Genomic DNA, 23,480 nt, shown 5'->3' with positions numbered 1-23,480 from the left:
CCACGACTCCATTTCCTTCAGCAACCTACCAGTTATCAGTGTTTACAACGAAGACAGACCAAGCCGACGTGACAGATTTTCTAGAAGAATCCAGCACCTGTGGTAGCTCTTAAGCCAGGTTAAGTTTAGGCGTTTTTGCAGACACAGGTCACGACCTAGTGCGGGCGCTGGTCACAGGTTCGGCGTCCCACCCTTTGAGCGAAAGACGGTCAGTTGCCTGGGCAACGCCTACGTCACTGCGTAGTCTCACGTGTCCGTCGGCGTGAAGCTCGGCCAGCGCCACGCGCAGGCGCCTCGTGGGAACCAATGGGCGCAGTCGGAACGTACGCCCCGCTCGGCCCTCTTCCGAGCGGATTCGGGGGCGGGGTTGGGCGGCGGCGAGAACGCGCCAGCCTTTCTCCGTTGAGCAGGAGGGAGGTTGTCGGAGGTTTGCGTCTGGGCTCTCTGTCACGTAGGTTACGCACACGCTCAGTCCCCTGGGGCCGCCCGGAGCCCGCCCAGGCAGCTGTCCCCTCCCACACTCCGGCGTCCCGGAGGCGGGGCCGCGATGGTTCGGGTCGGGGGCCCGAGGTGGAGCTGACAAAGGGCGGAGAAGAACCTGGCCGAGTTAGGGCCGACCACGAAGCCCTTCCCCGCCCGTCGAGCCCTGGCTTCCCGCCCGCCGATTTCCAGCCGTCAGGGTCACGCTAGTCTCTGGAAGCCCTGAATTCCGGTGACCCTCAAGCCCCGAGCCCCCGGCGGGAATGTTCAAAAATGAGTACCAGGTAACCGGAAACGGCTCTCCACCCGGTCTAGCTTTGTACTGTTCGGTGAGATAGCTCACGTCCGGGTGAAGAGGAACCCCCCCCCCACAAGTAATACTGTCTTTCTCGGGGTAAGAAGGAACTAGTGGATAAGTGGTGTTGACCCAAAAAGAGAAAGAAAAGAAAGCAACTGCCGTGTGGGCATATGATTTGACGTTCCCTCTCCAGCTCCGTGCGTCTCAAGGTGTAGGGATTCCCTGTGTTTCTGACTGAAATGCAGCCTTAAACCCCAACCAGATCTCCGGAATCAGAACCTTAAGGGCAGGACCCATAAACCTTGAGTTTTAACAGTACTGAGGCACACTGGTATTTAGGCACAGAAGCTATTTAGCAGAGAGTGAATGCATGAATGGGTTAAGCCAAGAAAGAAAATAAGCACTTTGGTCGTGTGCTGTTTTCTTTTCCCCCCAAATTGGGGGCGGGTCAGTGATTCTCAAAGGCTGTGGTACATTAAGATCATTTGGAGTACTTGTAAAAATACAAGTACTTGTAAAAATACGGATTTCCTGAGCCTCACATCAAATAGAGTGAATCAGAATCTCTGTTGATGGGGCTAGTTAAATTACCTTTATAGCACCTTTCTCCATTTGATTCTGATGCAGGTGGTCTAAATACCACACTGAGGGAAACTGCTTCTGGGTCTTCCTCAGTCACTTTGAGTATCCTAGAGGGTCTCCAAAGCGCTCCTGCTTTCCTCACTTCACTGGGCACCTCCCTGATCTTGCTTGACCCTAGTCTCTCACCTCCCCTCCTACCTCTACCTGAGGTTACACTCTCCATTTACAGTCTGTCTGCTATCCTAGTACTGCTGTTACGAACAATTTCGTCCCTGTGCCGGAGCAGTCCTCCACTGGTCATCTCTTCGTTGCTTCTACGTTTTCATCAAATACTACCTGCCTTCTTATGAGTGCCCTCGGGGTATTCTGCAGTTCTCTTTCTTCTATTCCGTTTGATGTCATTAAATCTGTTGGAACAGTTTTAGAGAGTTTCTCTTGCTTAATATAGGTAAAATATATTGTTATAAAAAAGCAGGTGTCTACTGTGGGAAACAGGTGATAGCAGAAATGGGGGCGGGGGAGGTATTTTTCTATCTCACCAGGTATAAGGATTTTTCTCTTTAAAAAAAAAAAAGAAAAAGCTTCCTCACATTTAAAATTCATAGTGAAATATGACGTGACCCCAGAAGCTATAGTAATTCAATTCCACACACAGTTTGCACGTAGTAGTGTCTACAGAAGATGGTAAATGTCTTACCTTCAAGTGATTACTTGTTAAAACTCAGAAGCAAAAATATCTTTATATTATTGAGAAAAATTAAAAGCAGGAAATTCTTTATGAAAGTCACACAGATTTGCTCATGTGCTGCTTATAATTTAACAGGCCATAAAAGAAAACCATATTTACTCTCATTTCAGGTTTTCAGTTTCTTGCAATAAACTCTTCCTTAGAGACAATCATCTTTAATTCCTCTCTTATAATTAAAGCATATGGACACTCAGTAATGTGTTTAGTGTTTTTACATGAGCATGTCCCTCCATGTTCCCAGGTTTACAATAGGGAACACTTAGCATGTCTATGGAAATGATTCCCTATTTTTTTGGTACATATTTTATAGATCACCAAATTAATTTGTATTAAATATATAAAAAGATCTTATAGGAAGCCTCAAAATAAGAATCACTCCCTCTCCAAGTCCAGGCTTCTTTTATTGACCCAGTACTAAACTATCCAGTTTGCCCTTTTTTTGAATAATCATTGCTGGTACTAATGAGCCCTTGCTTTGTGCATCACACTTTATTGAGTGTGGTGGTTTATGTTCACTATCCTATGTAATCTAACAACCCATTTTACAGATAGAAAATCAAGAGGTTAAGTAACTCCAAAGTCAGATAGTTAATAAATGGCAAACCTGGTATTGGAGCTCAGGTTAGTGTAACTAAAAAGCTTGTAGCCAGAGATAACTATCAGATTTTATTAGCCTGGCTTGAGAGTTGAGTTTAAACCCATTAGTGTGTGTTGAATAGAATATTTTGTAAGCATGAACTATACATGTGAAGTAACTGAACCTTACACTGAGAGACTGTAAGGTTTGTATGGCATGGAGTGTATTTAATGTTTATCATGCTTTTAAAAACATTTCTTAAACCATTAATCCAAGGTGACCTGAATCAGAACAGTTGTTGCTTAGATACAATCAAGATATAAAGTAGGAGTGATAAGAGGGATAATGTTTCCTCTCAAATCTACTTAACTTACAGATGCCTGGAATAATGGGTATAGACTATGTGGTGGATAGTATTTCCTCCTTAGCATTGTCTTTCACTTTAATTTTTAATATTTTTTTTCCCTAGGGAGGTGCATTTGTTGAAATCTTTACTGCTCAGGGAAAAAATCCTGGAGCAAAATGGAAGATCCTTGGCAGTCCATCTGTGATTTGGAAAGTAAGTGTTAGAAATTAGAGCCACCTAAATCCTGGAAAGAAATGAGAGTAAAGATTATAACAAGAAGGGCTTGGTAAGATTTCAGAACCGGTTTTTCTGTTCATTCACTTCAAAACCCTTCCATGATATCATTGGCTGCCCTCACAGACACCCTTCCTTGGCCATTGAAGACCTTGGCACACAGCTCATAACCCATCTCTATGTGCCAAGTCCTGCCGCTGTTTTAGGTGACTTCAGTTTCTGTGAGGAAAAATCTCCAAACCCTGGGCTTCTCAGCTTCTTGATTTCTTCACCTCTGATGACGTCTTCCACTCTACTTCAGCAGCCTTTCCCACTGTCACACCTTGTACCTTATCACCAAAAATTGCAGGGCCTCTGAAGTTACTAAGTGAGAATTTGAGACATCCCTCTCTGAGTCCAGCCTTCGATTCTTAATGTTGCTTGCCTAGTTACTCCCACTGTGTTTGTTCTTCAACATAATTGAGACTCTTAGGCCATTGACCATTCTACTTTTCTCCCTGTGTTTAGATTTATTTACTTAGTTAGTTAACCTACTTAGTCACTCACTCTGTCTTCACTCTTTTCTCTGCAGCCCAGAATCCATGGTCCATTATTTCAGTCACTTCCCAGTCAAGACCTTAGATGCCCCTGTTCCTTGTCCTTTCATCATGCCTGCCTAGCAAACGCCAGCCATTTCCGAATCCCTGATTCTCTCTTTTCTGTGCCTGCATCTGGGCTTCTCAATACCTTTGGAAAAATATCTATAGTCTCTCAGATCGATAATGCTATAAATTCAGTGTCGACAGCCCCAGAAGTTCTCCTGTTCTCTTGTTCTCTAAAATGGTTCTTTCTCCATTATCTTCAGGTTTCCAGCCACTAACTTCTTACCCCCATCCCCATCCCACACCCAGGACAGACCCTCCTCACTCATTCACCAGAAGACCTCACCCCGCCATTTCACAGGGAAAACTGATGTCAGCAGGTAGAAACTACCTCGTCTTGCTGCTACCAGATCTAAAAATCTGTATCCTTCCCTGTTCTTTCCTCTTTTTCTTCTCTCTTATACAGTTGAGAGAGAAACACCTTTCTAGGGACTTTGTTCTATGGATAGTTTTTTTAAACTACTATTAATTGAGTGCTTACTATTTGCCAGCCATAGGATTCAGCACATTACGTGTTATATAATCCATACAATAACCTTGTATCTCACAAGGTACCCTTATGCCTATATTATAGGGATAGTAAGGTTAAGTGACTTGATCAAAATGATATAGCTCTTACTATGAATAAAAGTTAAATGTGGCTGTGAGGATACAGAGCAGAGAGATTAGGTAAGGCTTCCCTGAGGAAATGATACTTGATCTCTGAGAACTAACTAGGCACCAGGTGGAGCTGGTAGAGAGAAGCACATTTCAGACAATGAGAAAAGCAGGTACAAAGTCCTTGCTTTGGAGGAGCTTAGAATTTTTAAGAAACTGCTAGAAGGCTACAGAGGCTAGGATTCAGAGTGAGGGAGAGTGCGAGGCAGGAGATGAGGTTTGAAAAACTGGGCAGGGGCTAGACTACACAAGGATTTGAGGCCATGCTCAATATTTTGGTAAGCTGTTGAAAGGTTTTAGTATATGCCCAGCTTGTGTGTAGATGAAATAATACACTCGATGTGTATGTTCATTTGGAAGACATAAGAGATGCTATTGTGATGGATATGATACAGTTTTATTTAAATGTTAATTCTTAGCAGCCATTAGTTACGATGTATTTCTTAACATATACAAAAAGGAAGAGTGGGAGGATCTATGAAATATTTTTTTGTGAAAAAGGAGTCTTTATACTTAAAGATTGGAAATTTGCTCCAAGATAAAAAATTAACCATTTACATTAGCACTTTGACTGATGGAAATTAGACTCTCATGTGTAAGTTTTTCATTTCCAAGCTTGTCTTGTTTCTGTTCATTTTTTAGGTAACCTTAGTTGTAACACTTTAATTTGTAGTGATTTTAAGTAAATGATGTATAGAACTTCATGTTAGAGGACTAGTAAAATAAGGTACTGATTAATTCTGTATGAGCCATGGCTTGAAACCAAAGAACTTCCAAACTGGATACAACATAGATTAGATGGTTTATTGTACTGTTAACAGAAAGTGATGTTCAGCCTATGCTATTAGACAGAAATACATAGGTTAAAGGAGGGAAAGGGTAACTAAACTCTGGAAACTTTAAATTAGTAACTTGGGAATCCCTGAAGTTGGAGAACTTTTTATCATCTAGAGGAAGAGTGTCTTGATATAGTAGAGAATTTGCCAAGTGGCTAAGGGTGGCTTCTATATTCCAGTTCCCAGCAAGTCTCAGTGTAAGAGTATCATCAAGGCCTGAGCTTATTTTAAGTCATTTCAGTGTAGGGCTTTTTCTGTGGGCTTGCTTCTCCAGTTTTATAATAGAAGTCAAATAAAATATGCAGTTACCACTGTTTTCATTTTTGTTCTGTAGGAATTTGATAAAGAAGTTAAAAGTTTTGTGTTTGTCCTGGAAGGCAGCAGCCAAACAAATAAAATTCAGTTACCAAAGGAGAATAAGCAAATCCGTAAGTAAGACTTTTAATATTGAAGCTTAACATTTGATGCTTAACATTACACTTTTAAGTCTCATAAACAGGCCTGTTAGTTTGACTTTTACTGGCATCTGTCGATGTAAAGTAATAAGATTTTTTTTAATTTAGAGAGTAACTTTATGCCAGGCTTTTGAAAAGAGATTCTGCTTCATTGTTTATTAGAAATTTACTTATATGTTAAAGAAGATTTAGAAGATTATTCAATTAATTAGACTAGTAATGATATTTATTAAGCACTTAACTGTGTGCCAGTGACTTTCTAAGCATTTCATATTTTTTAATTTTTTCAATCCTCACGATAGCTCTTTTACAGATGAACACACTGAGGTTGGTTCCTCATCAAGAGACCATGAGTTCCTAAATTATTGTAAATCAATTTGTGAGAAAAAAATTTATGTAAAATACTATATAAGGCATTATTTAGTAAGATATCAACTTATATACCTTTAGAAATATTAGTATCTAATGAGTAAAGATATGAATATGTGATTTAACAAAAACCCCAAAAATAGACTTCAATTCTTATCTACTTTGGAAATGAGGATCAGAGGTTTAAAGCAGAAGGAACCCTGAGAGATCACCTAAATTTATGATCAGAAGCCCAGTTTTTGGCCCCACTGGGGTTAAAATTCAAGGCTCTGCCACCAAATTAGGCTTTGTGTACACTGATGTGATTTAAGAAATATAATTTATCAAAATGCTTAATCATATTTTCATTAACTATATCCAATATTTAACTATTGTGACTTAGCAAATGTAGGTAACCAGCTGTTTTTTTACATTCATTCTTTACTTCTTCATTCATTAAGAACATTTATTGAATACCTATTGTGTACCAGGGACTATGAAAAGACCTATTCTTGGTATCTGATTTTCTCATTTTAATTCGTTTTTCTAAACTTTTATAGGCTGTGTGTTTTATCTACTATTTCAAGCTACTACATGCATATTTTAGATTTCTAAGACATAAACCAAACCATAGAAATTATAGATGGAAGATAATTTATTTTAAAGTGGTATCTTTCTAAATAAAATAAGAAACAGAACCTCAAAGAGAAGGGGTAATCATTGTTAAAATAATTTTTTTTAATTTACTACCATTTTAAAATCATGATTTCCTCATAGTTTGCATTTTTTAATAGCAAAGATTTTTGTCATTTCGCATAAATTTGTACTGATAAATAAAGTGAACTAAGATGAGCCATGGAAACATGTCTGAAACTGGAGGTTATTCTTTAACAGGAAACATGGTCCATCTTTTTTTAAGAATACTGACTTTGTAAAATAGATACATTTGATTTACAGGAACATAACTTTATTCTAAGCCAGTGTTCTTTTGTTTTTTCTTACTGTTGGCTTCTCCTTCCATATGATGCCGTCAGCATCTATGCATATGATGATGTTATTGACAAAATCAAATCACTTCTAGTAACGTTTCTCAGTTGGCTCTGAGAAAGATTTCTCCTCTACCAAATGCTCAGTGATTAAAGAGAAGCTCCCCTTTCCCACTTTTATCTAAGTTTCTTTTTAGAAATAAAACAAATTTAATGTGTTATAATTGCTTTTTAAAAATGGAAAGATGATAGTTTTAATTGGAAGAAAGGGAAGAATCTTTTAATGTATTTCTTGCACAATGCCCTGTAATTAAAAATTAATCTGGCTTTTCAGTAGCATGTGCAGCCCTGTAACAAATGAAACAGTTTATATAGTCTGTCCTGCACCAATGTTTTTAAGATTATTTGGAATTTTTGATAATGGGAATTTATAGTTATTTTCACTTGTATAAAATGACCTTCTATGTGACATTGTTATGGTTAAATTTAAATTTAATGGCATGCCTTGAATAGAGAATTGGCTTTCTGTTAACATTTCTAAATTAAGTTCAGTTACCATTATGTATTCCTATTTTAAGAGTAAACATCCACTTTATTTATGCCAACTTGACATTAGGTACTTGTATGTGTTTCCTACTATATTAAGTACCTGTGAAGAAAGTCTAATAGTGAAATTCAGTATTTTTAACTTTTCACTTTAAATAGCAATATTTCTGAATTGTATTTGAGCATCTCTAAATATGTCAAAGTTCTTTTTTAAACTCAGCATCTGATCAGATAAAGGAAGGTGTGATATTGATTATCTGATTATGTACTTCTCCAGGGCAGGACTCTTGCATCATCTACTTTGTACCCCTAACTTAGTGTGTCATATATAGTTGGTGTTTAGTAATTTTGTTAAACTCGCCATACTAAGAAACTGTAACAATTTAGGTTATAATTTCTCCTGGTAACCATTTGGCCTTGATAATGAGACTTGTAAATCATTAGCCAGTTAAATAAATAAATCCATGTTGCTATTAATGCTGGAACATGTTATATAGAGTTGCCCATAATGAGAAGAAGCTCTGTTACATGTAAACATCTATCATTTGGATGGTCTGTCCGGGTACTTTGTGTTTGAGGCTCATGTTTGAAACCATTGTTTTCTCTGCCTGTGGCATCTGAATCAAATGGTGTGTCTGTCGGGATCAGCATCCCTGAAGCCCTGTGTTGATCTAAGTTTCAGCTGCTCTGGTGGATGAGGTCATCTTTATGAGGTTCCTCTCAGCCTCCCCTGCCCCAACTTTTGGTCTTTTTTTCTTTAAATAAACTCATTATGACTTCGTCTTTCTAAAACCCTTCAGTGACTTTGACTTCACTATTCTACTGATACTGCTCTTGTCACAGTCACTAGTACTCTCTCTGTTTCTGAATCCAGTGGCCAGTTTTCAGCCCTCATCTTGCTTAACTTAACAGCAGCATTGACAAAGGTGACACACTCCTCCTTGATATAGTACTTTCTTCACTCATCTTCCAGGATGCCCATACTCATACTTTTTTTTCTCCTACTTTGCTGGTCTTTATTCTTAGTCTCCTTTCATGGTTCTTCCTCTTCTCCCCAACACAACTTAATGCTGCAATGCCTCTGGACTCAGTCCTTGACCTTCTTGACCTTGAACTACATTTACTCCTTTGGTTTTGGGCTCTAGCCTCATGGCTTTAAATATCATCTCTGTTGTATACTAGCTTACATTTCCATCTCTGACTTGTGTCCCAAACTCCAGATTTGTATATTCAGTTGCTTAGTTGACATTTATACTTGGACAGCTTTACCCTAGAAATTTTTCTTCCTCCCCCTGCAGACTGCCCCATCTCAGTTGTTAGCAATTTGTCTTTCAGTTGCTCAGACCAAAAACTCTTAAATCAGCTTGATTTTTCCTTTTTTTCATCTAGAAAATCTTAATTGGCTCTATCTTTAAATTAGATTTAGAGTCTGACTACTTCTTGCCACCTCCCTGCTACCACCCTGGTCCAAGCCACCATTATCTCATGCTTGGATTATTGCAGTAGTCTTCTAATTAGTCTCCCTGTTTCTGACTTGTCTCCCTACAGTCTGTCATCAACTTATCAGCCAGAGTGATTCTGCTGAAAATACTCCATCTCTCTCAGGGTAAAACCCCAAAATCTTTAGGACCCTGTGGTATCTGCTGCCCTCTTAACTCTCTTTACTTAACTTTAACTCTACCTGCTATTACTATTTCCTTTTTCACTCTGCTCAAACTATACAGGTCTCCTTGCTCTTTTCAACCATAGCCTGGTACCTTAGCACCTTAGCTCTGGTGCACAAGCTGCACCCTCTACCTAGGGCTTTTGCTCCCCAACTAGCTACATGGCTCACTCTCTCCCCTTCTTCAGGCCTTTACCAAATAAAATGTCACCTTCTCAGTGAGGACCCATCCTGATCTATACTTAAATTACAACCTGTGCTTTTTATCCTTTCCCCATTCTTAATCCCCTTTACCCTGCTCTCCCTTTTCCTATAGTAATTATCACCACTTAACATGCTGTTTATGTTCTTTTATTGTTTTTTCATCATCACCAGAAACTAAGGCCTACCAGCACAGAAATTTAGTCTATTTTGTTCACCTAGAACAGTGCCTGGCACATAGTAGACATTCAGTAAATCTTTGTTGAGTAAATGAGTGAATGGATGAGTGGCTTCCCATTGATTTTAGGATGACCTGTATCCTTCACATGGCTTTCAAGGCCCCATGTAATTGAGTTCCTGGCTATTTGCCAGACTTATCCCCTGCTACTTTTCCCCTTCTGTCTCTCCTACCAGTCCTTTAGGCCTTTAAGTTCATGCAATCTACTATAGCCTGTTCCATCACATGATGGAGTATTCCCTCTCCCTGCAGTGTTTATTCCTCTCCTCTACCCCTATCTTCCTTGCCCAGTCAATCCCTGCTATCCTTCCCAGCTGAATTCCAATGTTACTTCTTCAAGAAAACCTTCACTCATCGTCCTCTTCCTCTCAAGGACCCAGGATTATGTGCTTTCATAGCACCCTGACCTTCTCCTTCATGGAACTAGTATATAAGTTCTAAGAGGGTACTAGAATAAGACCATGCCTGTCTTATTCACTACAAAAGCTTCAACACTGAGTCTTGCATATAGTATATGTTCAGTGAATCTTTATTAAATGATAGATCTAATTTAATCTACACAAATGATTCTGTGAGGGGTAAACCTAAATTATCAACTCAGTTTTACACATGGAGAATAAAAAGTCCCAAACAGGTTTTCTGATTGGCCCAAGGTATATGGAATAACACATAATGAAGGGATAATTGTTCTCTGTGTTGCAGTGGGAAAGGTGCACTTTAGTGTGCTGTTTGTGCTGGGCTGTGATAGAACCAGGAAATATCTTCAGTCATGATTTATCAGGTCACTTATAAAGGATTACTGTACTGTGGTCTACTCCCAACTCTTTGGACAGTGTAACACTTGCAAAATGTATATTGAGGTATATATATACAACTATCATTTGCTGTAATGAAACAACTGTAAAAACCACTGTTTAAAAATCTAATGGTGTTTTACCAGATAAATGTGTCTTAAAATATTCAAAAGAAGAAAGGATCTGACCCCTTAAAACATAGAGGTAGTTTTTGTCTCAGGCAGAGAAGAGATTATAAAACTGCAGAAACCTGGATATTTCAGTAAAAAGAGTGAATTTTTATGAATTTTATGTACTTGATGGGCGTTTTAGTTTCACATTCAGCATTTTAAATGTAGATTTTAAATTCAAATTTTAAATATCATGTAGACATGAGGAGTCAGTTTATATTTACTAGGCCACTGGGAAAAAAATGTTACTGTAGAGTTTATTTAGCATTTCTGACACACAGGATCAGTGTATGTCAAATGTTATTAATGTACTTTTTTCTTTGTCAGATGATCACCATATGGTATTGTACTTATTTTAATCTTAGAAGTGAAGCCTTTTGGAAACCAGGGCTTTATACGTGAGAGAGTTGAGTTACAAAGCTCTCTTTTGGGGGGCAAACATCTTTCATATCTAAAAGTGTTCACACAAAAATGCCCTATATGTGTAGCTCTTTGTGTTTGAAGAGAACAGTGCTGATTCAGTGAGATTTGTGACATAAATTAGGGACCTTTTGTAAAGAGTGACTTCATTTATCCCAGTGCTCTCTCAGCTCTATTTATGGGGGCCTTTGTGCAATGGAAAAATACTGTAAGTCCAATCAATGGAAGATGCAAGAGAGAGATAGATTGATTAACGGTGGTTTATTTAAGTTGGCCTCATTTTGATATCTCATTTTGGTTTTGTAATCCAGAACTCTGGTTGTCTTGTTGGCTTTTCCCATAAATATGGTAGAATCTGATTCCTAGAGAATTTTCTAAGTTCAGAGGCTGTTAACCCCTATTTCCATTATGTTGCTTACTCTGCTGTTGGCTCTTTGCAGCCGTTTATAAGCTTAGTATTTTAAGTAAAAGTTACCCTTGTATGTTTGATTTTTAAAATGTTAAGCACATTCGGTCAAATATGGTTTTGTTTCGAAACTAGATTTGGGGTAAAATATAGGAACTGTTTAAGTTGTTCAGGAATGTTGTAAAACATTTTACCATAGGAATTCTAAACCAGAAGATCTTTATATATAGACTACCCAAACATGTACTGTTACTTTAAAAGACTTAAATTTGTTAAGTCTACTAAGTTGGAATAAACAGAAAATAACGTGCATGTTAGACCAGTTGCCTTCCTTGAGGCCTTTCTCCACATATTGGCCTGTACTGTTAGATTTGTAGGAAAGGTTCACAGATATATCGACATTTCCATTTCCTACCCAGTGTCTCACATTGGGAAAAAAGTTCCTAGAAGTCATGTTTTAGGAGGAAGTGATACTAAAGCGTTTATTAAGAGCATCATAATTGAGAGATCAAGCAAAAGTTCAAAAGCTAAGAGGAAGGGAATTAAGTGAATGGGTCTGAAGAGGTAATATGAAATCAGTTGATTTTTGAAGCAGTTGTAGACTTCAGCTATCAAAAGTACCATAGGTCTTTCTCCAAATATTTTTTTAATCCTGGTGAAGCTGGTGATGGGGAATAAAAACTATCAGGTCTTAATTTGTGAGCATTAAATTAATCAAAAATGTATTAAATTAACAAAAGGTATTATAACTGAAAATATGTTCATCCATCTCATTTTAGACACATTTAAAACCATATGAACTAGATATAGCTCATCAAACCTTCAGCTGCAGTTGTCATAATTAGAACTGTTTTTTTGATCTGTTGTTTTTCGTTAAGTTGTTAAGTACAGTTAAAACTGTCAGTGAATAAAAATAATTGCCACATGCTTTTATAACCGCCTTAATGAGAGTCCATAATTCAATTTTATATGTGTCTATTGAATGTGTGCACTTCCTTGCAACCTAATAAAAATAGTAAATAAAAAATTATTATTTTGTAAATTTTCATAAAAATTTCACCAAGCCCACAGATGTGACTTTAAAAGACAGCATTTGTTGTTAGAGTTTGATTTGAGTTCATCATTGTTTTTGCTTTTATAATGAGGTTGTAACTCAGGGGTAGTGCTGTTGCAGTTCTGTGTATTACTGAAATGATAAAAGCTTCAGCTTGTTGATGACATGTGATTGTTTTGTTTATATATACACATAAATGGTTTGGACATATAAATGTATATTTTCCCCCTCTCGTTTTAGTTGGACTGATCCAGAGGTTTCTTGTACTTCAGATTTACATACCTCTGGGACAAGACTTCGCTACCGAATTGCTGTAAGATATACAGAATTTCTTTCAATGTTTTATGTGTATTAGACATTTGATCAATTGAAGCAGTACGAAGAGTCATTAATTACAAGTGGCAGTTTTTGCATTGAAGAGCAGTGACTTATCAAGTCAACATGAAGTAATTAAACTAATTTAATGGTATTTCTCAGATATACTGTAGTCTGGCATTTCCCTAAGGGAAGAAAGCAAATTTCATCTGTTTTAAGAAAATATCAAAGGATTCTGAATTTGACAATAAAGAGCCTATAATTTGAAGAAATAAATAATCCAAAAGTTTGAGATTTTATAGTTCAAATGAGGGGTGATGTTATGTTTTGTACTGTCTGCTATTGGAAACTGTGTTTGGTTTCAAATTAATTGAAATACCTCATTTTAATGTTATTTATTTTTTATTTTTTAAATTTTACTGAAGTATAGTTGATTTACAGTGTTTTGTTAGTTTCAGGTGTACAGCAAAGTGATTCAGTTATACATATACATATATTCATTCTTTTTCAGAATCTTCACCCATGTACGTTATTACAATATTGAATAGAGTTCCCTGTGCTATACAGTAGGTCCTTGTTGGTTATGTATTTTAGATATAGTAGTGTGTGTGTATGTTAATCCCAAGCTCCTAATTTATCCCTCCCTCCCACATTTCCCCTTTGGTAACCATAAATTTGTTTTTGAAATCAGTGAGTCTGTGTCTGTTTTGCAAATAAGTTTATTTGTATCATTTTTTAAATTAGGCTCCACATATGAGTGATACCATATGATATTTGTCTTTCTCTGTCTGACTTACTTCACTTAGTATGATAGTCTCTAGGTCCATCCATGTTGCTACAAATGGCATTATTTCATTCTTTTTTGTGGCTATATTCCATTGTGTATATGCACCACATCTTCTTTATCCATTCATCTTTTGATGGACATTTAGGTTGTTTCCATGTCTTGCCTATTATAAACAGTGCTGCAGTGAACATTGGGGTATATGTATCTTTTCAAATCATGGTTTTCTGTGGATATGTGCCCAGGAGTGGGATTGCTAGATCATATGGTAGTTTTATTTTTTTTAGTTTGTTAAGGAACCTCCATACTGTCCTCCATAGTGGTGGTACCAGTTTACATTCCAACCAACAGTGTAGGAGGGTTCCCTTTTCTCCACACCCTCTCCAGCATTTATTGTTTGTAGATTTTTGATGATGGCCATTCTGACAGGTGTGAGGTGATATGTCGTTATAGTTTTGATTTGCATTTCTCTGATAATTAGTGAGGTTGAGCATCTTTTTATGTGCTTTTTTGGCCATGTATGTCTTCTTTGGAGAAATGTCTATTTAGATCTTCTGCCCATTTTTTGATTAGGTTGTTTTTTTTGATATCGAGCTGCATGAGCTGTTTATATATTTTGGAGATTAATTTCTTGTTGGTCACTTTGTTTGCAAATATTTTCTCCCATTTTGTGGGTTGTCTTTTTGTTTTGTTTATGGTTTCCTTTGCTGTTCAGAAGCTTTTAAGTTTAATTAGGTCCCATTTCTTTACTTTTGTTTTTAGTTTCATTACTCTAGGAGCTGGATCCAAAAAGATATTGATGCAATTTATGTCAAAGAGTGTTCTGCCTATGTTTTCCTCTAAGAGTTTTATAATATCTGGCCTTACATTTAGGTCTTTAATCCATTTTGAGTTTATTTTTGTGTATGGTGTTAGGGAGTGTTCTAATTTCATTCTTTTACATGTAGCTGTCCAGTTTTCCCAGCACCACTTATTGAAGAGACTGTCTTTTCTCCAATGTGTATTCTTGCCTCCTTTGTCATAGTTTAATTGACCACAAGTGAGTGGATTTATTTCTGGGCTTTCTTTCCTGTTGCATTGATCTATATGTCTGTTTTTGTGCCAGTACCATACTGTTTTTATGATTGTAGCTTTGTAGTATAGTCTGAAGTCAGGGAGCCTGATTCCTCCAGCTCCATTTCTTTCCCTCAGGATTGCTTTAGCTTTTTGGGGTCTTTTGTCTTTCCATACAAACTTAAAAATTTTTGTTCTTTGTTCTGTGAAAAATGACATTGGTAATTTGATAGGGATTGCATTGAATCTGTAGGTTGCCTTGGGTAGTGTAGTCATTTTGACAGTATTGATTCTTCCAATCCCAGAACAGGGTGTATCATTCCATTTGTTTGTGTCATCTTTGATTTCTTTCATCAGTGTTTTATAGTTTTCACAGTACAGGTCTTTTGTCTCCTTAGGTAGGTTTATTCCTAGGTACAGTAAGTCCCCTACATATGAACAAGTTCCATTCCAAGAGTGCTTTTGTAAGTCCAATTTGTTCATAAGTCCAACAAAGTTAGTCTAGGTGCCCAACTAACACAATCATCTATATAGTACTGTACTGTAATAGGTTTATAATACTTTTCACACTAATAACACATAAAAAACAAACACAAACAATAAAGAAAACATTGTTAATCTTACAGTACAGTACCTTGAAAAATACAGTAGTACAGTATAACAGCTGGCATTAGAGGGGCTGGCATCAGGTGAACAGACAAGAATTACTGACTGGAGGAGGGAGAAGAGGTGGGAGATGGTAGAGCTGAAGGATCATCAGCAATAGGAGATGGAGGGCAAGCTGCAATTTCATTTACACCTGACATTGGTGGCACAGTTTCTGGTTCCTTGCTGGAACCAGATACACATTCTCATCTTTGAAAGTTTGCAGCTTGAAGGTGCATATGTAGGGGATTTACTGTATTTTATTATTTTTGATGCAGTGGTAAATGGGATTGTTTCCTTAATTTCTCTTTCTGATCTTTCATTGTTAGTGTGTAGGAATGCAAGAGATTTCTGTGTATTAATTGTGAATCCCGCAACTTTACCAAATTCATTGATGAACTCTAGTAGTTTTCTGGCAGCATTTTTAGGATTTTCTATGTATAGTATCTTAATGTTATTCACTTTAATTGAGAAATATTGGTCTTTTCTGTTGACATATAGATGTCTTGGGATATATTTATTTTAAATGGCCTTGCTATGAATTAATTGTTTAGCAAAAATGAGCATATACAAATTTTACTCCGTTGAGCTACCTGTTGTCTGATACAATTCTGAGAATGAAAATAACATTTAATTTGTATATTCATATAGAATGGAATATTGTTTAGGGTCTCAGTAATAAATTTGCATGCTTTCAGTAAAACATTATATTTAGAGTATGCTATTTTCTAATTTTTCTTTGTAACTAATAGCTGTCCAAGGTCAAAGCTTAGGTTTTTATTTTCCCTGCTGGAAGAAGTGACTTTTCCTATTAATGAAGTTAATTTTGGACTAGTTACACCGGTGTGAACCAAGGGGAAGGAAGAGCTTTCTTAATAAAATGAGATTAACATAAACTCGAGGTTATTAGTTTCTCTTTGTTTATGTGAATTAAAATATAAATAATGTGTGCATATGTTGGTAAAATATGAATTTTAGCTAATAATATACTTAATTTTGTTTTTTGGAATGATAAAGGATAGACGGAACAATTTATATTTTTATTTTATTCAACTTTAAATCTTATAAACTTGTAAGATTTTCTGTTATCATCTGCTATGGTCACCAAGATTCTTTAAAGTAGTTCTTATAGTAACAAGACCAAAGCAGCATTTGATGCTCTTATGTATTAGGTTGGCCAAAAAGTTCATTCGGATTTTTCTGTAGATGGTTTGGAAAAACCCAAATGAACTTTTTGGCCAACACAATATCTTTTTCTAGTTCTGCAGAAAAAGTATTTTCAAGACTCTAAAAACATTCTAAAGTTACAGTGTACCATATAAAATTTTATTTTCAGTGTTGGGGAAAGTGGTTTCCTACCAAATGGAAGAAGACACATTATATTTTATTTTTAAGCTTGTTAGGTTCCTTAAATAGAAATCCAATCCAACCCTTTTGTTCTCCTGATCTCTACCACCTATACCTTGAAGCCACGGTAGAGGTGCTGGTAATTGGCCTTTTGATCAAAGTTGTGCAAGACACTTTGCTGAACCTTGGGACGTAATCTTTTGCTGAAGAACACTCTTTTCCTATGCAAAATTAAGCTTTATTTGTGCCCCCAAACACTTGAGTTTATCACTCTGGCTAGGTAATATACTGTTTTAACTAAGTTAATAATAATTAAAGCTTTAATTATTGAGAAATCAATAGGTATCTTAGGTTTAACTTAGTCTAGCAAGAAAGTTGATATAAGTAAGCCTGACCACCCCTTTGTTACCGTGTGATTAATGCTCTTGAAGGATGGGAAAACATTTTTATGGATGATGGAACTAACGGTCAGATTTTAAATTCAGTTGACTATAATCCTAGTCTCTTGTTCTCATAGCCATATAGACAAACATTTGTATTTTTCAGATTGTTTTAGTTTTATAGTTTTTGCAAAACAAATGTCTTATGGACAAAAGGTCAAAATTATTAAATAACATGGGTAAAACATTCTCTGTCCTGACAGTGAAATTATCAGATTATGAGAAAATGTATTAACTATGCATTTGAATTTGTTGCTAATAGATAATCAAAATATTTTGCTATTTTAGGAAGTAATGACAGACACCATGTTTTACAAGAAAGAAGGTAGAGTAATAAGTATTGATTGCCTTTCTAACTACAGCTTTTTCTTTTCCTTAAATGAAAGGGCTTTCTTTCAGAACCCTTAGTGTTTTACTGTGTTTCTGGCAGCATAGCTCCAGGCCATTTTAAATAATATATTTCTCTAACAAGCTTGGAAAGTCACAGAGCAGAAAGATATCTGGCTTTTAAATTTTTTCATTGTCAGAATGGGAGAGGCATTTTGTTTCACAAAGATACACTTATGCATCAAGAGTTTTTCATAAGTGGAGTCTTGCCAGCTGTTTTATGAGCTTAATACTCATTTCTTCAACATCTTCCTGTGTATCTTATGTTCACTGGATGATTATACTGCTCAGTAGAAGGTCATACATCTGTGAGTTAGTGGATGCCTTAGAACCAGCCACAGCTCTGCTTGAGGAATCACTCATGATTAGTCAGTCAACAAATTATTGAATTCCTGTTACTGTCATACAGTGTGATAGGCATAGGGGAGTCAATCTACGTTGAATCTGTTTACTTCTTCCCACCCTCAGTACCCTCCTAGTCCCAAACCACCATCACATTTCCCCAATTTACTGTTAGAGCATCCGAGTAGATTTCCCAGCTTCTTCGCTTATCCTTTTACAATCCTATCTCCACACTGCAGCTAGAGTGATCATTCTAAAAAACAACTGGAATTTTCACTGTACCAAGGACAAACTCCCAAATCCTTAATGCTCCCATGTGCTCTGGTCTCTCACCTCTCCCTGAGCTTACCAGCTGTCAGCCACACTTGCTCCTTTCCAGCCATATTGGCTTTCCCTTCCTCACACACCAGGTGAGGTCTCCGCTTAGGGTCCTATGCACAAGTGGTTTATATCCCCATTTCTTTACCTTGTTAACTCTTACTCAGTCTTCTCATCTCAGCTTAAGTCTCCCCTCTCCAGAAAGCCCTTCTTTGACTTCCCCCAAATAAATGAGAAATAAATCTTATGCTCTTTTCTAGCACTCTACTGTTTTCCTTCATTACAACTATGCCAGTTTGTAATGGTATATTTTATTTGATTGTCTGTCATTTTGAGCGGTCTTTGAGTTCCGTGATATTCTAGCACCTAACACAATGCCTGGCACAAAAGCTCTGAAATATATATGAGTGGGCAGGAGTGGAATGAGTAAACAGGACCCAATCTCTGTCCACATATAGTTTGCTTTGAGGGTGAAAGATCAGTTAAAAGGCAATTTAAATACATCTTTGTAAATGTTATGATGGCATAAGAGCAAGACATAGGGAACATGTGACGTATTAGGTAGAAGTAAGAGCATGGGCTTCAAACGAGGCAGATCCAGAGTCAAATTCTGCTTTACCTCTGTGGGACTTTGGGCAAGTTACTTAACTTGCCTCACCTATGGGATGAGAGTAATAATACCTACCTCACAGATTTGTCATAAGAATTAAATGAGAAAATTAACATAAAGTAATAATGGCTAACATTTATTAAGCACTTATTATATACTGGACATTGTTCTAAGCATTTTGTTTTCACTCAGTCCCCAAAACAAGCCTGTATAGTAGTCATAAATATTGCCTCTGTTTTACCATTGAGGAAACTGAAGTCCAGAAAGGTTAAGGAATTTGCCAGAGGTTACAGACTTACTAATAATCTTAGAGCCAGAAATCAAACTTGTAGTCTAAATCTAGAACCTGTGCTCTGCACCACCATACCATGCCGCCATACTTGTAAATTTTCTATCTAATTACACATACATACATATATGGTAGGGATATTTAATTTGAATTTTAGAACAAGATGAATGTGCTCAGCCTTCTACATCTTTAGGGGCTTCCCATAGCACAGTGCTATCATCAGAGTTCCACAGAGGAAAGGTCTTTCATTCTGAGCTGTTTCTGTTTCTGTAATTACCCATTTAAGAAATAAATGCTTGAAAATTAAAGGAAGAATTTTACTCAAATATTTTTTGTTTAATATTTTGCATCATTAATGTGACAATACTTGTATTACACTTTTTTTTTTCCAAAAAAAATGAGAGCTAAGAAACAACTTCATTTCATCTTTGTTGTTTCTTTACTTTGGTCCATGCCTAGGCCTTTTTTTTCTTTAACATATACATATTATATTATTCAAAATCCTGCATCTGTGGGTAAGGCGGCTTCAGAGCTTCATAACCTGACCAGAAATTATCCAAACACATTGCGTTTTGCATATAGAGCAAATGGAGTGTTTACTTTGCTAACACACAGTATGTTTAGCATTAAAGTAACAGAATTCTCTCATACTTCTCTTTCAGTGTAAACCCACAAAAGAAAATATCCTCTCTTGCTTTTCACAAATAAACTCCTCATTTTTACTTGCTTATTTCTTAGTATTAGTTGCAGTTTTCATTTTTAAAGTATTTTAGTGTATCTGTGCCTCACTGTTTGACCTGAAGTTAAATGATTTAATAAACAACAGATTTTTAAGAATTCTCTCATTTTCTGATCTCCTCTGTACTGCTTCATCGTAGCAGTGGGAAGCCAGCCCTGTGTGGGTTGTTAGGTGTTTCAGAGCCTGGGGGCAGAATCTTGTGTACAGGAGGAGCACCAAGAACCTGAGCTCTTGGATGAGAACCAACTGCATCTTGAAATAGAAATCCATTTCACTATATTTGATGCTGCCAATCACACTAAATGATTTTGGAATATTATGTTTTTGACAGGAATTTCATTCATTTTACTGAATATTGTTGAGCATTAATTCCTTTCTCTATCCTGATTTTGACAATTATCTCGATGAATTCTGAGAGACATTTTGTACTGTTAATGCCTCTAGTGAACTGACATTATTTTTCTCATTTTCACTCAGCTCAACCAGTGCTTTTTCAATATATGGGATGAAAACACTATGAAAGCTGGTGGTGGGCATCGTGTGCTGTTTTGGAGAGGTTGAGATTCTTAGCCTGCAGATCCTAGGGAATATTATTGCCAGAAGGTTTCACGTGTTGAGCCCTTAGCTATTTGGAGTACTTCTTTCATTTGGAATCTAATAAAGTAAATTCCTTAAGAAAGAGAGAGATCCTTAAAAGGGTCCCTAGTCCTTAGAAATTTTAATTGATCCTTTGTGATCTCTTCATTGCAGTATTCTGAATTTGAAAATTATATCTGAGTAGAGTTTAATGATTTTAACCTAGAATCCAATCTAGTATTTATGATGCTCATTCCAGAGTTTTTGTCTTGTCTTTTTGCTTCATCCCCTGGTTTTATGCCTTTGGGCTGGACACTGTCTCAGTTTCCTCTTCAGTAAATGGTAATGTGAACATTTTTCTTTTAATTCCAGAGCTAATCGGTGATATTGTTTTTTCTGTAATTTTAGGAGGTTTAGGTTCATATGGATCTTAAAGCTTCCTTTTCCATTTCTATAAAATGGAAAATTGAAACATACCCTTCCTACAAAACAAAGCTTTAGTCTCAGGGTAATTTAATGAAAGTTACTCTTATATCACTTTTTCTGTATTGTTACCAGTGAGCTAGACAAATAGGTCGAAAGAGAAATTTAATAGAAGTTTCAGGTCCTTCTACCCTATTGAATTTTGCTCCTTACCTAGTCCCTTCTTCGGTGACATCGGAGGCACTAGACTCTTTTGAAACTTTAAACCAAGGAAAGTGAATATGTCCTCACAGCTGCAGACCTGTTCTTTTCACATGTCATTTGTCTTCTTCAGCCACTTTAAAGCCACCAGAGTTGAGAGAATACCTAAATTTAATAACTTCAGGTCAGAATGATATTGGTGAGAGCTTTTGAGATTGTGTCCATTTACCAAGCACAACTCTTCCTTTGGAAAATTTACTTTCTTATCTTTTTGGTCATTTTGATGCCTACCTTTGAAGAAAATAGTGGTTGCTCTATAGCTCTTAGGTTATTTGTAAAGAAGGTTTTATCCAAGCACAAAGTCTTAATCCAATGAAATCTTTTATGTCACTGAGTAAATACATCTCTAAACTGTGTTTAGAACTGGTTGAAAATGGCCAGTGATTGCTCTTTTTTAAACTAGTAGTATTATATACTAAAGTGGTAATGACATTGCAAGTTTCATTAACATTTTGAATGCATCTCACGTCTAATTCCAACTTCTATTTTTTTCGTTTTAAAATCATCAGTACTTAAATCTCATTATTTTAATGATATCCAATTAAATGTGCTTGCATAATCAGTATATTTTGTTACATGCATTAGTAAAGGAGCACTTTAAGATACTTTGCATACTGACTTTCATAATATATTAAATTTGCATGCCTTAAAGTAGGTTTTATATGGAAGTTTTAGATAACATATGTGATAGGTGTATAAATCAGAGGCCATAGTCTTTATCTATTAAATAAATGTTCTTTGAGAAATCTTTTCTTCCTGGTTCTTAGTTTGGTTCACTTTACTTTTCTAAATTCTTTTTACAGTACTCTTTAGATAACCTAGTTCTGAGAGCTAAATAAGATACTAGCAAAAGAAAAACTGCACATATACAAATATTTGGAAGTGTTCTTCCTCTGTAAAATCATAACAAAAGGCCATACATTTGTTAAAGCACTGTGCAGTTAAATGATTGCCATATCCATTATCAGGGATAAAAAGTCAGGGCCCTGTGACGGCTCAGATTATAAGCCTGAGAGTCAGTGGCTCTGCCATGTATTAGTTTGATGACCTGGGCAAGTTGCTGGGCTCTGTGTGTTACAGCCTCATCTGTACAGTGAGGATGATATTTATACCTATTTATTGAGTAATTATGAGGATTAAACTGGATAATGCCAAATGGTAATTGTACAGTAAATATTAATTTATAATTTTTATATCTCTAAATATAGATAAAAGTGCAGGGATATTTAATTTTTAAATTGCTCTTGTGAAACATTTAGGGACAAGTTGGGCATGTTTCCATTTCATGTGAAATTTTCATGGTACTCGTCCCTGAAAAGAGGTAGGAAAGCAGCTTTTCCTTTGGAGCCTTTTATTTGCCCTGCCAAGTATAAAGTGCATTTCTCTTAGAAACACCTCTACTGGCAGGATGGTGACTATTTCAAGAATGAGAAAAGTCAAGAGCACTTAGGGAAGGAGAAGTAAATTCTTTTGAATTTTCTCAAAATGTTTATGTGAGTAGGAGTTATATGCAAATAAATGTTTTCAAGATTGGGCTAAAGCTAAGGAATGCCACACTTGGCTCTTAGATGAAAACTGTTTATAAGCCCATAATAGAACTCCCAAAGAACTTTTCTTATAACCAATAGTCCACCCTTCTTTATTGGAACAGATTAGTGATCTTGCATTTTATATCTATTTCATACTTAAAAAGCTATTACAATAAGCTGTTTGAAACAACAACAGTGGTATGAAATTCTCAGTATAGTTGGAGGTTGGTTGCCTTTGTTAGCAGTAAATAGGAACAGCTGTTCTGTCTGATGCACATAGGTATTACCATGCCCTTTTTTCTGACGTTAAATACCATTGATTTATAAGGTGAGAAATAAAATATCTCTTAGAATTATTTAAAGCCAGATATGATTATTGATATACCATAAACAGTGATTTGTAATAAATGTATGAATTCACTGTATTTTAGCAATGGATGTGTTAGCATAAATATTTAAAACATTTTAGTGGCTCAAGTTTCTGTTATTATAGGGAATCTACAACTCTTATCCAACTCCCTATTTTTTCTAAATTCATTTTATTGAAGTATAGTTGATTTACAATGTTGTGTTAGTTTCTGGTGTACAGCAGAGTGGTTCAGTTATACATATATAATAGTTTGCATTTGCTAATCCCAAACTCCCAATCCATCTCTCCCCCACCCTCACCCGACCCCCTTGGCAACCACAAGTCTGTTCTCTATGTCTGTGAATCTGTTTCTTTTTAACAGATAAGTTCATT

The 23,480-nt window shown here is 36.4% G+C and overlaps 1 protein-coding gene across 4 annotated transcripts in view; it reads left to right on the top strand.

Annotated features, from left to right (window-relative positions):
* Positions 1–363: 363 nt before the first annotated feature.
* CUNH3orf67 (chromosome unknown C3orf67 homolog) overlaps positions 364–23,480 on the top strand; it is a 260,137-nt gene continuing 237,020 nt past the window's right edge. For 3 of the 4 annotated variants that reach the window (XM_029244383.1, XM_029244384.1, XM_029244382.1), the window contains exons 1-4: positions 364–764; positions 3,155–3,244; positions 5,734–5,827; positions 12,921–12,993. In XM_029244383.1, the coding sequence (XP_029100216.1) occupies positions 744–764; positions 3,155–3,244; positions 5,734–5,827; positions 12,921–12,993 (278 nt within the window). In that variant the 5' untranslated portion in view covers positions 364–743. Of the gene's footprint in view, positions 765–3,154; positions 3,245–5,733; positions 5,828–12,920; positions 12,994–23,480 lie in introns of those variants that run through there. The other variant, XM_029244385.1, reaches the window with a different exon arrangement.

The sequence above is a fragment of the Monodon monoceros genome, unplaced genomic scaffold (assembly GCF_005190385.1).
Source record: "Monodon monoceros isolate NGI ecotype Baffin Bay Population unplaced genomic scaffold, NGI_Narwhal_1 Super_Scaffold_3, whole genome shotgun sequence".
Lineage (NCBI taxonomy): Eukaryota > Metazoa > Chordata > Mammalia > Artiodactyla > Monodontidae > Monodon > Monodon monoceros.
This window is presented reverse-complemented; position numbering and strand designations above follow the sequence as displayed.